Source organism: Oryctolagus cuniculus, chromosome 14, assembly GCF_964237555.1.
Source record: "Oryctolagus cuniculus chromosome 14, mOryCun1.1, whole genome shotgun sequence".
In the NCBI taxonomy this organism is placed as follows: domain Eukaryota; kingdom Metazoa; phylum Chordata; class Mammalia; order Lagomorpha; family Leporidae; genus Oryctolagus; species Oryctolagus cuniculus.
This window is the reverse complement of record NC_091445.1, coordinates 67,154,988-67,172,525: the sequence shown is the minus strand read 5'-3', so window position 1 is coordinate 67,172,525 and position 17,538 is coordinate 67,154,988. Positions and strand designations below refer to the sequence as shown.

General features: G+C 42.0%; 1 protein-coding gene and 1 pseudogene across 2 annotated transcripts; one reads left to right on the top strand and one right to left on the bottom strand.

Moving 5' to 3' along the window:
• Window positions 1-2,990: 2,990 nt before the first annotated feature.
• On the bottom strand, window positions 2,991-17,243 carry FBXO4 (F-box protein 4). Of its 2 annotated transcripts, none has more exons than XM_002714004.5 (7): window positions 16,912-17,243; window positions 15,934-16,169; window positions 13,190-13,410; window positions 9,069-9,144; window positions 8,796-8,971; window positions 3,671-3,846; window positions 2,991-3,359 (listed from the first exon to the last, which is right to left on the bottom strand). In XM_002714004.5, the coding sequence occupies exons 1-7, from the start codon at window positions 17,098-17,100 to the stop codon at window positions 3,270-3,272; spliced, it is 1,164 nt and encodes a 387-aa protein (XP_002714050.1). In that variant the 5' UTR covers window positions 17,101-17,243; the 3' UTR covers window positions 2,991-3,269. The 2 variants fall into 2 exon arrangements, with proteins under 2 accessions (XP_002714050.1, XP_017200191.1); XM_017344702.3 differs by lacking the exon at window positions 16,912-17,243 and adding an exon at window positions 16,268-16,398.
• On the top strand, window positions 15,255-15,628 carry LOC100347177 (large ribosomal subunit protein eL27-like; annotated as a pseudogene).
• Window positions 17,244-17,538: the final 295 nt, after the last annotated feature.

Here is a 17,538-nt window from a genome sequence, read left to right as displayed (position 1 = left end):
CCTAAAAAGCTCAGATCTCTTCATACTCTTGTTACTTGGGAGATCCAGCTGGAGTTCCAGGCTTTTGGCTTCCGCCTGGCCCAGTCCCAGCTCTCACAGCCACTTGGGGAGTGAACCAGCAGATGGAAGCTCTCTCTCCCTTTCTCAGTAATTCTGTCTTTCAAACAACTAAATAAAGCTTTTTAAAAAATGTTTCAAAGACACTCTGTTAATTAGAGTTAAGACCCTTTCTTCTTTGACTTCCTATAAGGTAAACTATCTGCTTATTTGGTATTATATTTTTAATTTATCAATTTATGTGCCATTATAAAATAGTTGATGAGTCCAGCCTTAGCCATAGCTGAGAGAGCAAACTCCTGAAAAAGCAATTTGTACCAATGCTTCTAAATTGCTGTTGCTTCTGCAGAACCTGCAACTATGCAAGGCTTGGCCCTAAATATTAAACTTATTTGCATATTTCCTATAACTGCTAAATAAGGAATATATTGTAAATGGAAAAAATTTAATATTTCTCTAGTTTTATCCTTTTGTCTGATTCACTTAGGAATTACTTACGAATAAAGTTTCATATTACAGGCTTTCACCATGGTAGTAATTAATTTCACAACATCAGGTTTTGTTTTTTGGGGTTTGATTTTTTTTGAAGCTTTGTTTATTTTATTTGAAAGGCAGAATAACACACAGAGAGAAAAAGAGGCAGAGAATCTTACATCCACTGTTTTACTTCCCAAGTGGCTGCAGCAGCCAGAGCTGGGCCTTCCCAAAGCCAGGAGCCAGGAGCTTCTTCCATGTCTCTCGTGGGTACAGGGACACAAGCACTTGGGCCATCTTCCACTGCTTTCCCAGGCACATCAGAAGGGAGCTAATGCCAGATTTTGTTTGTTACTACAAATAACACGTGGATTAAAAGGCCTCTCCTCTCTTTTTTTATGAAAAAAATGTTGTTTGTTTGAAAAGCCAAGCTTTTATTTGAAAAACAGGGAAAGAGACAAAAGAAAGAGAAATCTTCTATTCACTGGTTCACTCCCCAGTTGGCCAGGAGCTTCTTCTGGGTCTCCGATGAGGGTACAGGGGCCCAAGGACTTGGGCCATCTTCTACTGTGTTCCCAAGCCTTAGCAGAGAGCTGGATCGGAAGTGGAGCAGCCGGGATACGAACCAGCACCCATATGGGATGGCAGCACCACAGGCAGTAAGCAGCTTTACTTGCTATGCCACAGTGTCGTCCCCCAGTGAGTAAGTTTTAAATCCCCTTTATTACCTATAATGACAACTGGAAAAACACCTTTCCATTTTAGGTACTTTGACCCTTGTAGCTGTTGGAAGATAGGATAAAATACAACAAGCTATATCTCATGCGACAAATAGTCATGGGAATGGGGGGAGGGACCCTAAGACATAGCAAGTGCTATTGAAAGTTAATTAGGACTGGGAAAGAGCATTTAAAATAAATTCATATAAAATGATTTCAAATTCTATAGTGTATAGAGGAAGAAAGCACATTTCACTGAGACTGGAAAATTAAAATGCTCAGAGTGCTGTTTAGGACATCCGCCATTCTATGAGTCTGCTGTGTATCTCGCTTCCCATGTTGGATCATTCTCTCCCTTTTTTATTCTATCGGTTAGTATTTGCAGACACTAGTCTTGTTTATGTGATCCCTTTGACTCTTAGTCCTATCATTATGATCAATTGTGAACAGAAATTGATCACTGGGACTAGTGAGATGGCATTGGTACATGCCACCTTGATGGGATTGAAAATTCCACCTTCTTAACAAAAAGATCAAAATGGTAATAGCGTTCACCTCAAAGACCAGGTACCTCAAAGACCAGCTTCTTCCTGGTCTCCCATGTGGGTACAGGGGCCCAAGCACTTGGGCCATCCTCCACTGCCTTCCTGGGCCACAGCAGAGAGCTGGACTGGAAAAGGAGCAACCGGGACAGAATCCGGTGCCCATATGGGATGCCAGCACTGCAGGCAGAGGATTAACCAAGTGAGCCACGGCACCAGCCCAAGTTCTTTCTTTTCCATATAGCACACTCAAGTATTTACCTCATGTAATAGAAGTATAACAGGTAACACAAACTTTCTGTCCAAAACAGGAATACATTTAAATATAGGCTGTACATAAACTATGTAAATATTCATGCTCCTTTTTCAGGGATCTGAAAATTCTTCAGATGCAATGAGATATGAGAGTGTTTCCTCTGCAAAGTATAAGCAATTTCCAGAAGGTTATATGATACCCATAAGTCTCTGGAACATTTTCTCTGTGAGCATGGGATGGAATTCAGTTTTAGTATCTTATGAGGTATCAGAGAAGTTATTTTTCAGAGAGGGGTATTAAATCTAATATAAGCTGCTTTCTTATATTTCAGAGAAAATAAAACAGAGGTTGTATGGCCATAAAATTAATTGTGGTTCCAATGAAGTTTTCATTCTTTAAGCAGCATATGTATTAAGCATATTTAAAAGCCTCTTTTCTGCCGGCACCGCGGCTCACTAGGCTAATCCTCTGCCTGCAGCGCCGGCACCCGGGGGTTCTAGTTCCGGTTGGGGCGCCGGATACTGTCCCGGTTGCCCCTCTTCCAGGCCAGCTCTCTGCTGTGGCCAGGGAGTGCAGTGGAGGATGGCCCAAGTGCTTGGGCCCTGCACCCCATGGGAGACCAGGAGAAGTACCTGGCTCCTGCCATCACATCAGCGCGGTGCGCCGGCCGCAGCGCGCTGGCTGTGGCAGCCATTGAAGGGTGAACCAACGGCAAAAGGAAGACCTTTCTCTCTGTCTCTCTCTCTCACTGTCCACTCTGCCTGTCAAATAAATCAATAAATCAATAAAAATAAATAAATAAATAAAAACCCTCTTTCCTGATAACCACTTATGAACCCTTGAAAAGACCCTATGGAAAGCTCAACAGATTTATTATTTCCCATGAGGGTAATTTTTGTTCCAAAAAGTACAGGAACAGAAAAGAATGAGAGAGGCACAAACTTTATTTTCCCCACAATTTAATATTGTAAAAAGACAGGAAATATAAAAATTATCAAAAAACATACTTATAGGTTCATTTGGAGGCTAAATAGTAAGACTGAAGCTCTTCTTATAATTGATTTAAGGTACAAAGTAAAAATAATATCAAAAACATGGCAGCTACAACTGTCCAATATAAAGCCCACCTACAAAAGGGCAGGATAAAGTGAGCTAACTGAGCAAAAGTCCACATCATGGCATCAGTAATACAGGTTTAATGGTTCCGGTCCAAAAGGAGAATTATTTTGCATGCTTAGATTCTACTTCTTCAAGAATCCACTCGATGCCATTCAAAAAGCCAGTGAGACTTTCAGCCTCTGTATCCTGGACCTGTGGGTAGATGAGAGAGAATGCTGTCAGTAAGGAACTGAGTCCAGTATCTCATGGTCAGGAGAGGCACTTCTCTAGACACTGAAACAAAACAAGAGCTCAGCCATTGCAGGCATTTGGGGAGTGAACCAGCAGGATGGGTGCCCTTGGTATTATTCTCAATCTGTCTGTCTCTCAAAAACAAAACAAAACAGTGACTTTAGAATGCCATTTTGTTAGAGAGTATGATGAACAGGAAAGTAGAAAATCAAACAGAAAATAGAATGGAAAATAAAGTAAGATTTTTACCTCTAGGAAAGATAGGGCCTTACCATCCATGGGTGGTTTAGAAGATTCAGATGCAACTCATGGGCCAAATAAAAACAGGGCATTCTTTTGATACTTGCTTGAGAAATACAAGATAAAACCAGCATGGGTCTGCCTGAAGACCCAAAGGCTGGATCTGTCATCGCCATAATACGAGAATATTCATCTTGCCATTCATGTCCTAAGGAATGTAAATTTACACTGTTAACTTGCATCACTTGTAATAGTTTGAAAAATAATAAAATTTTAAAACAAGGGAACAAATTTTTACCAGGATCCGAACAGAATAAGCCACTTCTACTGCTGGATTCATTTACATGCCTATATTCTTTAAAAGTAAAAACGCTTTGGCATAGAAGATCTCCTCTCACAGATACTGTCACTAGCCCTTCTTTCAGAAAGCACTTACTTTCATAATTTAGGCAAACTATTAAGCCAAGCTTTTTTACCCAAACTGAAAATTTCTGCCCTTCATTGAGTGTTTAGATTCTTTACATTTTATGGTAGGTAGCATCCTTTTCTCTTTGAATGTTGGAGGAACCTGCAAATATGATGGAATATCAGCCCAGGATTAAACTTTAAGACACAACTGATGTTAGGAAATGGAGATTATCCCCAGTGAGGAAGGTTCTGAGTAGGGGTAGTCATGGCGAGGAATTGCCAATGGCCTCTAGAAGCTGAGAGTAGCCCCTTGCTGATAGCCAGCTAGGAAACAGGGACTTCTGGGCAATAAGAAATTGAGTGTTGCCACTACCTTGCATGACTTAGAAGCAACTGTTCACCAGAGCCTTCAGAAAGGGATGCAACCCATATGATCTTAGCCATGAGACAACAATGAAGAGAAGCCAGCCCTACCATGCCCAGACTTCTGGCAGACAGAACTGTGAGCTAATAAGTAAGTGTTGCTTTAAGCCATGACATCTGAGGTAATCTGTTATATACCAATCAAAAATGAACAAACATTTAATGTAGTTGTCACCAGGGTGCACGTAAATCTACCGTGCGTCTCAGATGTTGACGAGTCCCTCTGTTCTTTGTTCCTCTACATGGTTCCCCTCTTTGCCTGCCTTCCTTTGGATTGAGTCTTTTAACAATTTCATTTTATCTCCACTTCTGGTTTATTTAGTTACATTTAAGGATTTACAAAACTCTGGAGAATGGTCCAGGTCCTTGGGCCCTGAGCCCGCATGGGAGACCAGGAGGAGGCACCTGGCTCCTGGCTTCGGATCGGCGCAGTGCGCCAGCCGCAACGCGCCAGCCATAGCGGCCACTTGGGGGGTGAACCAACGGAAAAGGAAGACTTTTCTGTCTCTCTCTCTCTCTCACACTGTCTAACTCTGCCTGTCAAAAAATAAATAAATAAATAAATAAATAAATAAATAAAACTCTTTTGTAATTTGCAGCAGCCTAGTATTAAATAATATACCACTTCACATACAGAAGAAACAGTATGTTTCAATCTCCCCTATTGTAGGATGTGTTCTGTTATCATATATTTAGCTTCAAAACATTATACACCTATAATTCATTGTTATCTTTCTTTAACAAGATTATAAAAAATTAAAATTACAAAAAATCTTTTATGTCAGCTGTATTTTTCAATCCCAAGGAAAAATCATTTCATTTTATAGATGCAAATTTCTTTTCAGTGCCATATTCTTCTGCCTGGAGAGCTTCCTTTAAGATTTCTTGCAGTTCAGATTCACTATAAATCAATTTTTCTCAGTGCTGTGGGTTGAACACATCAGCCACATGTGTCCCAATTCATATTTTGGAGATGTAATCCCCAATACAACAGTGTTAGGGGTCTTTTGGGAAAGCCTTGTGAATAAAAAGGGCATGCAGAAGAGAGTTCTCTCTCTCTCTCTCTCTCTCTCTCTCTCTCTCTAGTTCTTCTATACATCCATTCCTACAGCCCTTTCACCTGCGTCGTGTGAGGCTGCAGTAAGAAGGGCCCCTCACCAGATACCACATACCAGCACCTTGAATTCAGACTTCCAGGCCTCCAGAACCATGAGAAATAAATTTCTGTTCTTTACAACTTATTTAGTCTGCAGTATTCTGCAAGCTTTGTTTCTCTGAAATCCTTTAGTTTGCTGTGGTTTTTGAAAAATGTCTTTGCTGGTTTTAAGATCTTTCCCTCTTACAGTACTGAGCTGCAATGACTTCCTTTCATTGCCTTCTAGCAGCTCTGTCAGCAAGTTTGCTGTCATTGTTATGCCTGAACCCCTGTATTTGTATGCATGTTTCCTTTTTCTCTGACTTCCTTCAAAAATATTTTCTTTAAAAAAATTAAAAAAAAAAAAACCTTCTCTTTATCTTTGGTTTTCATCAATTTGATGATGATGTGCCAACTTATTTTAATGCTCCTTTCTGAGTGTGCCAACGTCCAAACCATCTCTGGGTTTGGTTCAACTAACTGCCTTATCTCCTGACAATGTGCTAATTCATTTTGACTTTGTTAGTGTCTTATAATTTTTAAATTTAATGCCAGATGTCCTATGTAGAACTGCAATAGACACTTAGGTAAAGAAGACTTACTCTCAGAAACCGGCATGCTGCTGCTTTTTTTTTTTTTTTTTTTTCGAGGCAGAGTGGACAGTGAGAGAGAGAGACAGAGAGAAAGGTCTTCCTTTGCCGTTGGTTCACCCTCCAATGGCTGCTGTGGCCAGCGCACTGCACTGATCTGAAGCCAGGAGCCAGGTGCTTCTCCTGGTCTCCCATGCTGGTGCAGCGCCCAAGGACTTGGGCCATCCTCCACTGCACTCCCGGACCACAGCAAAGAGCTGGACTGGAAGAGGAGCAACCGGGACAGAATCCGGCGCCCCGACTGGGACTAGAACCCAGGGTGCCGGCGCCTCAGGCGGAGGATTAGCCTATTGAGCCACGGCGCTGGCCCAATGCTGCTGCTTCTGTTAGCCCATTAATGCAGTGAGTTAAGTCAGACTCACTGATAGACTGGTAGTCAATGTAGATCTGTCTTTTATCACCATAGCTAACTTCAATACATAGACTTTAAATTCTTTGAGCAGTGGGCAGCTGCTAAGTTGTTCTGAGTGGCAAGCTAGAGTACCAGAGTTTCTACTCTCCTCTCAGTTTTTAGCAGATCTTCAGTTCTCCTTAGCTTTTCCCTCATCCCTATAGTCCACTACTGCTTGTCAGTTAATAGGAATATGGAAATTTCTCAATTTTCTTGTCACTGCTTCTGTCCTAGGTAAGCCCTATGTAAGCCTCAGAGGTAGAGGGGCCTTTCCCAGTGTTTCAGCATGACTGCTGAATTCTGCCCTGTATTGGCAGAAAAGTCTCCAATGCAAATTTTATGCCCCACCCCAAGCCAGCAAATATCTATTATGTCAGCACAGGATCATTGCTACAGGTGGAATCGCTACCCTTCTTTCCCTAGGAATAGACAGCTTTGGCTTCTAATCCTCTCTCCAGCAGCAGTCAACTTCTGCCTGCAACGTGGAGGCCAGAGGATTTCCTATCTGCATCACCAGTGGCAGACAGCTTTGGTGTCATATGAGAAAAGTACATGGAAAGCAAAAGGATTTACCAACCCACACGGTAGCAGCCAATCAACCACATGCATGCCTGCACCACCATGCAGGATACTCAGTGGCCCCTGCTCTATCACTGACCTCTCACATGAGCACTCAGTAGAGGCCAGAATCAGAGGGAGGTGAGGCTGAGGAGTGTAGATTTTCTTTGCATCTTGTGATTTTTTAAAAAAATTTTGTTCGTCTATTTCTTTCATGGGGTATGTGGAGAGCAGACTGGAAAACAAAATGAAAGTAGGGACTGCCTGTGTTCCAATTCCCAATTATATCCCTAGAACTGCATACTGTACCCTGCCTTACTGAGAACTTAACTATTTGTTGAATAAATGAATTCATTTTATAGTGCTTCTAACTTTTTTCTTTTATAGATAGCTCTGTAATAGCAAAGTAATTTATGTCTTTCTAATAAATAGCTTTCCCAGATCTTCAAAGTATAATTGCTCTCATGCCTAACAGATAATAGAAGAAATAAATTCAATAGAAATTCAAGCCAGTGCATTAAAGAACTATATTATTCTATATATACAGACATGTATATATGTGCAAATAAAATACATAATAAATATATAAATGTTATATATATTTTTTTTATTTTTTGACAGGCAGAGTGGACAGTGAGAGAGAGAGACAGAGAGAGAAAGGTCTTCCTTTGCCATTGGTTCACCCTTCAATGGCCACCACGGCCAACGCGCTGAGGCTGGCACACCGCGCTGATCCAATGGCAGGAGCCAGGTACTTATCCTGGTCTCCCATGGGGTGCAGGGCCCAAGCACTTGGGCCATCCTCCACTGCACTCCCTGGCCACAGCAGAGAGCTGGCCTGGAAGAGGGGCAACCGGAACAGAATCCGGCACCCCGACCAGGACTGGAACCCGGTGTGCCAGCTCCACAAGGCAGAGGATTAGCCTAGTAAGCCGTGGCGCCAGCCTAAATGTTATATATTTATAGTCTACCTTATTCACAAAGGATTTGGAAAAAATTCTAAAACTGGCCTGTGGCCCAGTGATATTGTGATTTCATACCTAAATAGTGTTGTCAGTGGCAGTTATTTAGAATACATGGAGAGCATTCTCAACTAAACTACTTAATAAAATATTTTTATTTAATTAACAGCTCACCACCACATTTCTCTACTATGTGGGTGAAAACAAAGTAAAATTTTTCATAATTACCTGTATAAATTTTAAATAAGGCAAGAATCAGACAAAACAATAGTAACAAAAACTTTGAAGCCTACAACAAAAGATTAGATTTACAATTGCAGTATCCCATTTTGGTATGCAACAGAATTCACTGGGTGCTTACAAAAAAGAAATGCCCAGGACACAACCCAGATCCATGAATCAGAATCTCCCAGGGTCGAAACCAGGCAGCTACATGTTTAACAAGCTCCTTTCATGATCCTAATGCACACCAAGGTATGAGAAGCCATTATGAACAGAAACAGAGAATCACATTGAGAAAATCTGCCACTATATTGAAGAAGCCACGGTAAAGACTAAAAATGCATTTTTTGTTTGTTTCACAAAAAATGACACAGTGGTGTTTTTAAAAGAAAATATTAGACTGCTTACTTTTATGAGCTTCAGCATTTGCAACGTAGATGAACCCATCCACAACTTCACACACCTTCTGAATTTGTGGAATCACACTGTACCGGCTTCCTTGCTGATCATCTCCTTCACTCTGTACACTGAACATCTTGTTAACTGCACTTGTATGCTCTTCTCTGGCTCTGTCTCTCTCTTTTCTACAAGGAAAATGTAAGCATAGAGCATGAAACCATTCTAAACAGGGTCCATCCCCCTAAAGACATTTCAGGAAGGCCACCCAGTAGGTAGCCTTACCTGGTAGTTGAATATAATATCAGGATGTTGAATTTATGTTGGTTGCTCAACTGAAAACTGACTCCTGATCCAATACCTAGTGGATAAAATTGCAGTTATCAAAACAAGACATTAGTAAATACAGAATAATATCAGACTTAAAAAAACTAGTGAGAATGAAAAGAGCAAAGAAAAAATTCTATGGCAAGCTATACATACAGGGGCCCTTCAAAAAGTTCATGCAAAATTTGTATTATCCTTTAATTCAATTTTTGTTTAAACTTTTGGAAGTACCCTTGTAGCTTTGGAATAAAATGTAATGTTTAATGTTTATGTTGAAAAAAGATGCTGTATGCAATTTTCTTTTCTTTTTTCTTTTCTTTTTTTTTTTTTTTTTTTTTTTTTTTTTTGACAGGCAGAGTTAGAGAGTGAGAGAGACACAGAGAGAAAGGACTTCCTTCCATTGGTTCACCCCCACAAATGGCTGCTACGGCCGGCGCACTATGCCAATCTGAAGCCAGGATCCAGGTGCTTCCCCCTGGTCTCCCATGCAAGTGCAGGGCCCAAGCACTTGGGCCATCCTCCACTGCCTTCCCGGGCCACAGCTGAGAGCTGGACTGGAAGTGGAGCAACCGGGACAGAACCGGTGCCCCAACCGGGAACAGAACCCGGGGTGCCAGTGCCACAGGTGGAGGATTAGTCTAGTGAGCCACAGCGCCGACCCAGGCAATTTTCAATCATAAAGCAATAAAAATATGAATAGGCTTAAAACAGTACTTTATATCATTAAAACTATTATTAGCAAGTTCACCATCTTATCAGTAGCAGCTGTATTGCAACAGCTACTACCATTTATCTTCAAGACTAAGACTCATTTTCATATTTTATGTTTCTCATTAGGCTTACAATCCACATATACAGTCAATGAAAAAAAAAACACCATGTTTCTTTTTCCTGAAAAGCTGTTTTTAAGTTGATAGAGAGTGACCAGTACATCAGAACACTGAGGAAATGCTGCGGATATTGAAATTTGGAAGTAGATAGACTTGGATTAGAATCTTTAAGCCATGTATTTGTAAACTTCAGTTTTGACACCAAGAATAGAAATAATATATATTTTTTAGCGTTTTTGTGAGGATAAAATAAAATCACATGTGTAAATCTCCTAGTAGACTGGCAAACAACAGGTGTTAAATATTAGCTTCTTACTATGTTATATCTTAGTCACTCAACACTGGTATTTGTCCTTTCTTAATCTCCTCCCTCCTTTGGTTGTTAACACTCAATGGCTTCTTCACCACTTGCCTCTTGGAAAGATCGTTCTCCACTTCCACAGCTCTACTTCTTGTTACATAAAAGTCTGTTTAAATCTACCTCTCTCCATCCCCATCCCCACTCTTCAGTCCAAATTACCATCATATCTTGCTTTGACTTCCACAATCACTTCTAAGAAGTCTCTTATATCATCCTGCCCCCTACGACTCTTTCTTCTGACAGTAGCTGGAGATTTTGCTAAATCACACTTCTCTAGTTATATCTCTTCCCTCCAAAGTCATTGCTCTTCAGATAAAAAACACAAAATTTTAATATAATCTGGCCCTGATTTACCTTGTTAGAGACAACTCTAGCCTTCGTACCCTTAATGCCTGTATTATAACAAGTCTACTTGCATAAATAAGCTATACCATTCCATCTCATGCCTCCATTCTACGCAACACATGAACAGAACATTTGGGTGCTGGGACTGCAACCATCCCAGGCCACATCAACTCTAGTCCTGTAAATTACTCAGACTGGTGCATATACCTCAAGATTTGTTTTTTGTTTTTTTTTTAAATCTACTGTTTCTGATCTTTGTTTCCATCAGTATAATTCTTAGTGATTATCCTCTCAACATATATAACTGCTGAATAAGTACCCCATAGTATTCTATACTTCAGAGATGTAACCCATATCTTCTTTGACTTTGCAAAGTTTGAGGGATATTTAGACTGGCATAATCACTCAGTTGCTATGTAAAGCATGGAATTACCATTGCATAATCAGTAAATTCTCCAAGTTCCCAACCTCTTAAGATGCTCCTTCGACCTAGCAGCCTTACCTGAGCCTGGCCTGCCCCAGGTACTCTTCTCTTGAAGTGGACTCTCAAGTTGCTTATTTTCTCATACCTTCGGGTAAAGAGGTGGGGTTGATGTTTTCTTTACTCTCAATGCCATGTCTAAACCCTTACTCACCAACCCTATTTGAACGTCATCCATTTGAGAAACACACCATTTCTCCTTCTTTAACCTTGTAAGTCAGTCTCCTTTTAATAATGGCTCCCCCAAAACATTCACTAAAGATTTTATCACAACCATTCTTTTCATCCTCAAAAACTTCCAAGTCCATTTGGGCTCCATATGATTCCCAGATCTCAATGTCTAGCCTGGATTTGCTCTTGAGATCTGGATGCATAAAGCAGCAGTCATTGATTCATTCACCAAATACACATGGAGTGCCTACTATGTGCCTTGAACCACTGATACAGCTAAAAATAAATTGCTAAGATTCCTGTTCCATTAAAGTAGAGTACTCAGAGTAGGCATGTCTACTTGGATCTTCTACACAGTTATCAGTCAACAATACTAGAAAGAAAAGCTATTGTTCTCCTTTTACAGATCCTACCCTGCCCCCAACTTTCTCTGACCCCTTCAGTGATTCCTTATTTGCTCGAACAGCTCTATCATCCAAGTGGAAACTCAAGTCAGAAACCTGGAGCCAGACTTTTTACTGCTAATACACGATGCACTATCAATTTTAGAGCCTTTACTTTCATCTTCTATTATCACTTAATTCAGACCCTCTCTATATTTTTAATCACAATAGTATAGTGGCTTCTTAATGTGTCTCTATTCCTTTAGCCCTTTCTAATTAATTCTTCACTCAGGAGCCAAAGTAATCTTTCTAAAACATAATCCTAATCATCCCAGTTCTCTACTCAAAATCCTTTAGTGACTCCAAAATGCTTCAGTGCTTCAACACAAGGCATAACTGCCACCTAGCTCCACTCTTTCTAGACATACAGGGCTTCTTCAAGTGTGTGCTACACATACAGAGCTTTGTGCTCTTAGATACGTCGTTCTCACTGCCTAGAATACATTTGGCCTGATCTTTTTATGATAGCTACTCATGTAAGGAATCATCTCCAATGGAGAGCCCTCCTTGACCCTTCTCTCTATTCAGGAGCTAACTGCATCATATTCTAATCATTTAGAGATCTTTGTCTATGTACTCACTTAGAGACCAACTATCTTCAGGGCAGTTTTTTCGGTTTTGTTTGGTTAGTTTTTGGGTTTGTTTCTTAGAGAGATGGTGGGGGGGTAGAGAAAGAGAGGGTGCATTCCTATTCACTAGTTCACTCCCCAAATGATCATAACAGCTGGGGGTGAGCCAGGCCCACAACCAGGGGGTTGAAATTCAATCTAGGTCTCCCACATGGGTGGCAGGAATCCAATTACATGAGCCATCACAGCTGCCTCCCAGTGTCTGTACAGGTGCAAATCCAGAGTCAGCAGCTGGAGTTGGAAATCACATCAAGACACTCCAATAGGGGACATGGATATCTTAACCCTAGGTTAAATGCCCACTCCCAGATTTTTGATGTTGTATTTTCTAATTTCTGAATAAGTAAATCATAATCAATTACACTGTTTATTACATATTATATATCCTGCTTTGCCAAATAATTACACTGTTAAGTATTTTGCATATAAAGAGGGAAAGATAATGATTTAACTCTACTTTGAAATTCCAGTAGTTATCACAATACTTTGCACATAGATGCTAAGTATTTTTTGCTGATAATCTTTGCAGATATGGTAGAGCAGTATCACTATATGAACACAGCATGCTGATAACATATGCTTTACTTTACATAATGTTAAATTCTAGAAGACACAAATTTGAGGAATAAAGAGGAAACATATTTCTTATAATAAGTAAATTAATTCTTTCAATTCAGTGGAACCTGGGGGCTCCCATCTACCAAGTTATTACATTTCATTACAATGAAAAATTTCAAAATTAATTTCTTTCTCTTTAACACCAGTGTCAAACTCTAAGTGTTTGAAATATGATGTACGGTACATTAACATGAAAATTACCATCAATCTGCCTCTGTGGCAAACCAGCTGTCGGGCAAAGTTCCTCAGAAGACATCAAGCTCAACACCAAAGATGTATTCAGTTCTTCCAAACCTGGTCCAAACATAGCAAACCGTGGCTCATTCTGAATGATCAATGAGTGCAAAAAAGAGGTGACAGCTCCATACACAGGGCGGCTGGATTTCAAGGCTCTTCTTGTATATGGACAGCACATTTTATAGCTGTGTAAAATTTTAGCAGAAAACAAATACACAAAACTTAGCCAGAGGGTCATCCAACAGGTTTCATTTATTGAGTGCCTGTTAGAGACAAGGGACACAATGACTAACACAGTCCCAAGTCTCCAGGACAGTGGGGGGCAGACATCATTCTAGTACTTGCATGCATGCAGGTTATGGTGACAAGGAAACACACAAGGTACTAAGAGGGTGACAGTAGCCCAGAAACTGAGTAAGTCTTCCCTTTGGAGTGGCTGTTTGCTCTCTGATCTTCCATTGAGAGTCTCTGCTGCAAGACGTGATCTAACACTTGTTTGGTCAAAATGCACCAGAGCAGTGGTTCTCAACCTGAGGAGGTCCACACCCTAGCCCACCCCAGAGACGCCTGACAGTGTCTGAACAACATTTTCAGTGTCACAACTTGGGAAGAAAGTGGTGCTATGAGCATCTAGTGGGTGAAGGCCAGGGGTGCTGCTGACCATCCTGCAATGCACACGATACCCCTCTCACATCATCTGGTCCAAATGATCAGTAGTGCCAAAACTGACAAGTCCTCCACTAAAGACAGGCCATACCGAAAGTTTCTATAAAGGTTACTATCACCAACAGATTACTGATGGCACCAATATAGCCAAATGTCCTGTGTCCCCCTATTAACAACCTCAAGAAGGTCCCAATGTTCCTTAACAGAAAACCTAGCAAACATTCGGTCCGTTTCAATGGCTATCAATCTCTAAATTAGCAATTCTACAATTTCTCAAAAATTAAAAGTTACCCAAATCTCAATAAAACCTAAAACCCTTAAAATAAATCATGCTAGCTAAGACAATCACTAACGACGAAATCATCTTTCTTAGGAACATTGTAATTCATGAAGGAAAATAAAATCAGCTTTAAAGCAGAGTCAGCCCGGCCAAAGCTGACCACTTTAACTCATCATAGAAGGCACTCAGAATCTGAACTTTGGTTCTTTATCTGCATTGTTCAAGCAGTAACAATCACCCAGGGTGGCAAAGATTAGTGATAACCGGTATGATCATCAACGGTGTTTACTATGGTCATTACTATCCCCTAAAGAAAATGATTGCACAGCATCAGATACACGAAGCCATGGCCACCCAGTGGGGCACTGCAGAGGTGCTGCCCAGCAAGTGGGACACAGTGGCACATGCTGACATTAAATATAGCAGATAATGTACATTTAGATCAAATAGCCTCACAAGGCCTGACAGAATGGCCTGTGGCTTGAATAAGGAAAAACTCAGAATAACTTAAATTTTCGTGGAAACCAATCCTGTATATAGCTACAGAATCTAACACAGCAAAACAATTCTTACCTAAAGCATAAATATTATCTTAATTCCTTACAGTGGCTTATTTGGGGTTCTTAATAAAGCAGGTTACATGCAGATCCAGCAACATACGTATCTTTGAGGCAGCCATGTATCTTTGAGGGGTTTCAATCTGAATTAGAAGCTATTGTAACCTTCAGCAAATCACATACCCTTTCTGGCATGTGATTTTTAATTTTACAACTTAATTTTAATTGATTCTTAATTTTCCAACTGCAACACAAAACCAAAACCTTGCAGCCTGCAAATTGCGAATTCAATGAGTAAACACACAGAACGCACGTGCCGAGGAATGCACAGCACTGCAGTATCAGATGATGTGCATTTTCTCACATACGTGACACTAGAAAGCCTCACTGCTTGGGGTGAAACAACATCTTATTTCTCAGAGCCCTCAGAATGGTTTTCTTCTCAGCCAATGAACTGCTCTCGGATCTCTGGCCACTCCTTTTCTGGACTCGGGACGCAAAGCCGTCATCGTGAAGAACATTGACGATGGCACCTCGGACCGCCCCTACAGCCACGCTCTGGTGGCCGGAATTGACCGCTACCCCCGGAAAGTGACAGCCGCCATGGGCAAGAAGAAAATCGCCAAGCGGTCGAAGATCAAGTCTTTTGTGAAAGTTTATAACTACAATCACCTCATGCCCACCAGGTACTCTGTGGATATTCCCTTGGACAAAACCGTGGTCAACAAGGATGTCTTCAGGGACCCCGCTCTTAAACGCAAGGCCCGACGAGAGGCTAAGGTCAAGTTCGAAGAGAGGTACAAGACCGGCAAGAACAAGTGGTTCTTTCAGAAGCTGCGGTTTTAGATATGTTTTGGTTCCACTCATTAAAAAGTTTAAAAAAAAAAAAAAAAAAGAAAAGTATCCACTACCAAACAAAATGCCAAGCATTCTAAGACAACGGGAATTTTTGTAAGTGTTTTATGTCTTGCCATCTATACTACCCATAATTATTCAAAAACTGTTTAGGCGCTTGAGGGAAATAGAAAATGTTAAAACTGAAAGGGTCCTATGAAGGAAGTCATTTGACTCAATCCCTAATTTTGATAAAAGGACACTGATCCAAAACCATGCCACAATTATCAGCAAAGCCAAAACAAACTTGGACTGTCAATCAGTAACACAGTAAAATTTAGTATGTCTAATTCATAAAAGTAGATACTTACACGGCCATGTAGTCAAAACATGCACTATCAGCGACCTCAGAGATGGGCTTTTTTACGATTTCTAGATCTGGAAGCGACTTCCAGTCAACAGAAGACCACCTAGGAAGATCTCGCAAGAGAAAAAATCTCCACAGAATTGGATCTCGTACAGTTTCATTCCAGTAATGATTTGTGCTTCCCAGCTGACACAGATCATGAGGAGAGAGAAAGGACAATATGTAAAGCTGTACGTCGATCTGAAACAGAAGCAAGCAGCCGAGAGGGGAGAATGAATGATTTACCTCAGAAAATTGTTTCATAAGCTATACAGTGAACAAAGAATGATACTAAATACCTGCAGGGTAGTATCTTGCATGGTTCAATCTGCCATTCTGTAGCTGTTCTACCATCAGGAGAGTCTTAACTGAACCATTCCCCACACACTGAAACACTTCTACAAATCCAACCAGGTCCTCTCCTCATGGATATTTTTATACATCATTTATTTAATTAAGGAAATCATTTATTCAAAATCAAGCCTTCATCTACTCCTTATGGTTTTTAATTTAAGGCACTTGTAATGCATTGATTTTCCATTGTGTGGCGGTTCTGTTAACTTCAAACACACGGCTCCCGCTGCGATGTCAGGAGAGCATTTGCTTTGGTTTCTACACGGTGGGCCTGGGCTGAGGGATGCTCAGAGCACCCAAGCTTCCCCGAGCTAACCGAGACGTCAGGCGGGGCTTCTATTTCCTGCAGGCGTCCTGGTCCCACGTGCCTGTTTTACGGGTAGAAAACCAGGTGATCTGGCTGGCCAACCTGCCCAGCTAGGGAGCACCAGGGGTCACGGCCACCGCCTGTCGGGTCAACTCTTGTTGGTGACAACCTCTGTGGGGAACGGCAGCCTGGGCAGGGACAGACCCAGGCCCCCAGCGACCTCCAGGGGGCGGCTCTTCCTGTCCCGGCCCGGCCCGACCGTCCTCCGCGGCCCGCGCTCACCGGCAGCCTACTCAGGGAGCTGGCCTCCTCCTCCGCCTCCTCGCGATCGGCCGTCCTCGCCGCCCTCTCCTTACCCACCGACTGCCAGAAGTTCCTCCAGCCGCTGAGGATGGCGGCCTCCAGGCGGCCCCAGTCGCTGGCGGCCGGCGGCGGGGAGCTGGCTCCGCTGCGTGGCTCGCTTCCTGCCATGGTCACCGGCCCGGCGTGTGACGCGCCGCAGGGCAGAGCCCGCGCGGCCGCCTGCGCCCTCGCCTCTCCCGCCCCGGCAGGGTTAGGCCTGCGGAGCTGGCGGGGCCCGGAAACGGCCCCGCGGGGCCGGGCGCCTGGAGGCTCCGCCAACAGTCACTTCTCTGCCGCCCCACTCACTTCTGGCCCCAGGCTGAGCCATGCCGGCCTCACCCACCGCTCTAAAACCTCCTGCCATCGCCAAGACGGTCTCTGTCCGAGCGGGAGCGACGCTTGCTTTGGCAGTAAATGATCCAGGCCGCTATCCTGGGCTTAATAATCAGTTCTTCCCTCGCAGCACTGCCGTACTAGGCGTGTTTTGGCTTTCTTTAATCGTGTTTTTTCAACCAACAATTTACTGTTCGTTTTCTTAGGGATTAGCAAAAGCTGGGATTAGCGATG

Bases quoted from the DNA above. Each gene is read 5' to 3' on its own strand.
- FBXO4 (XM_002714004.5), bottom strand. From the start codon at position 17,100: ATGGCAGGAAGCGAGCCACGCAGCGGAGCCAGCTCCCCGCCGCCGGCC. The intron at 13,411-15,933 runs GTAAGTATCTAC...AATTTTACACAG, and splicing joins TGTTTTGACTACATGGCCGT to CTATAAAATGTGCTGTCCAT. The intron at 9,145-13,189 runs GTAATTTTCATG...TTTATCCACTAG, and splicing joins GCCACAGAGGCAGATTGATG to GTATTGGATCAGGAGTCAGT.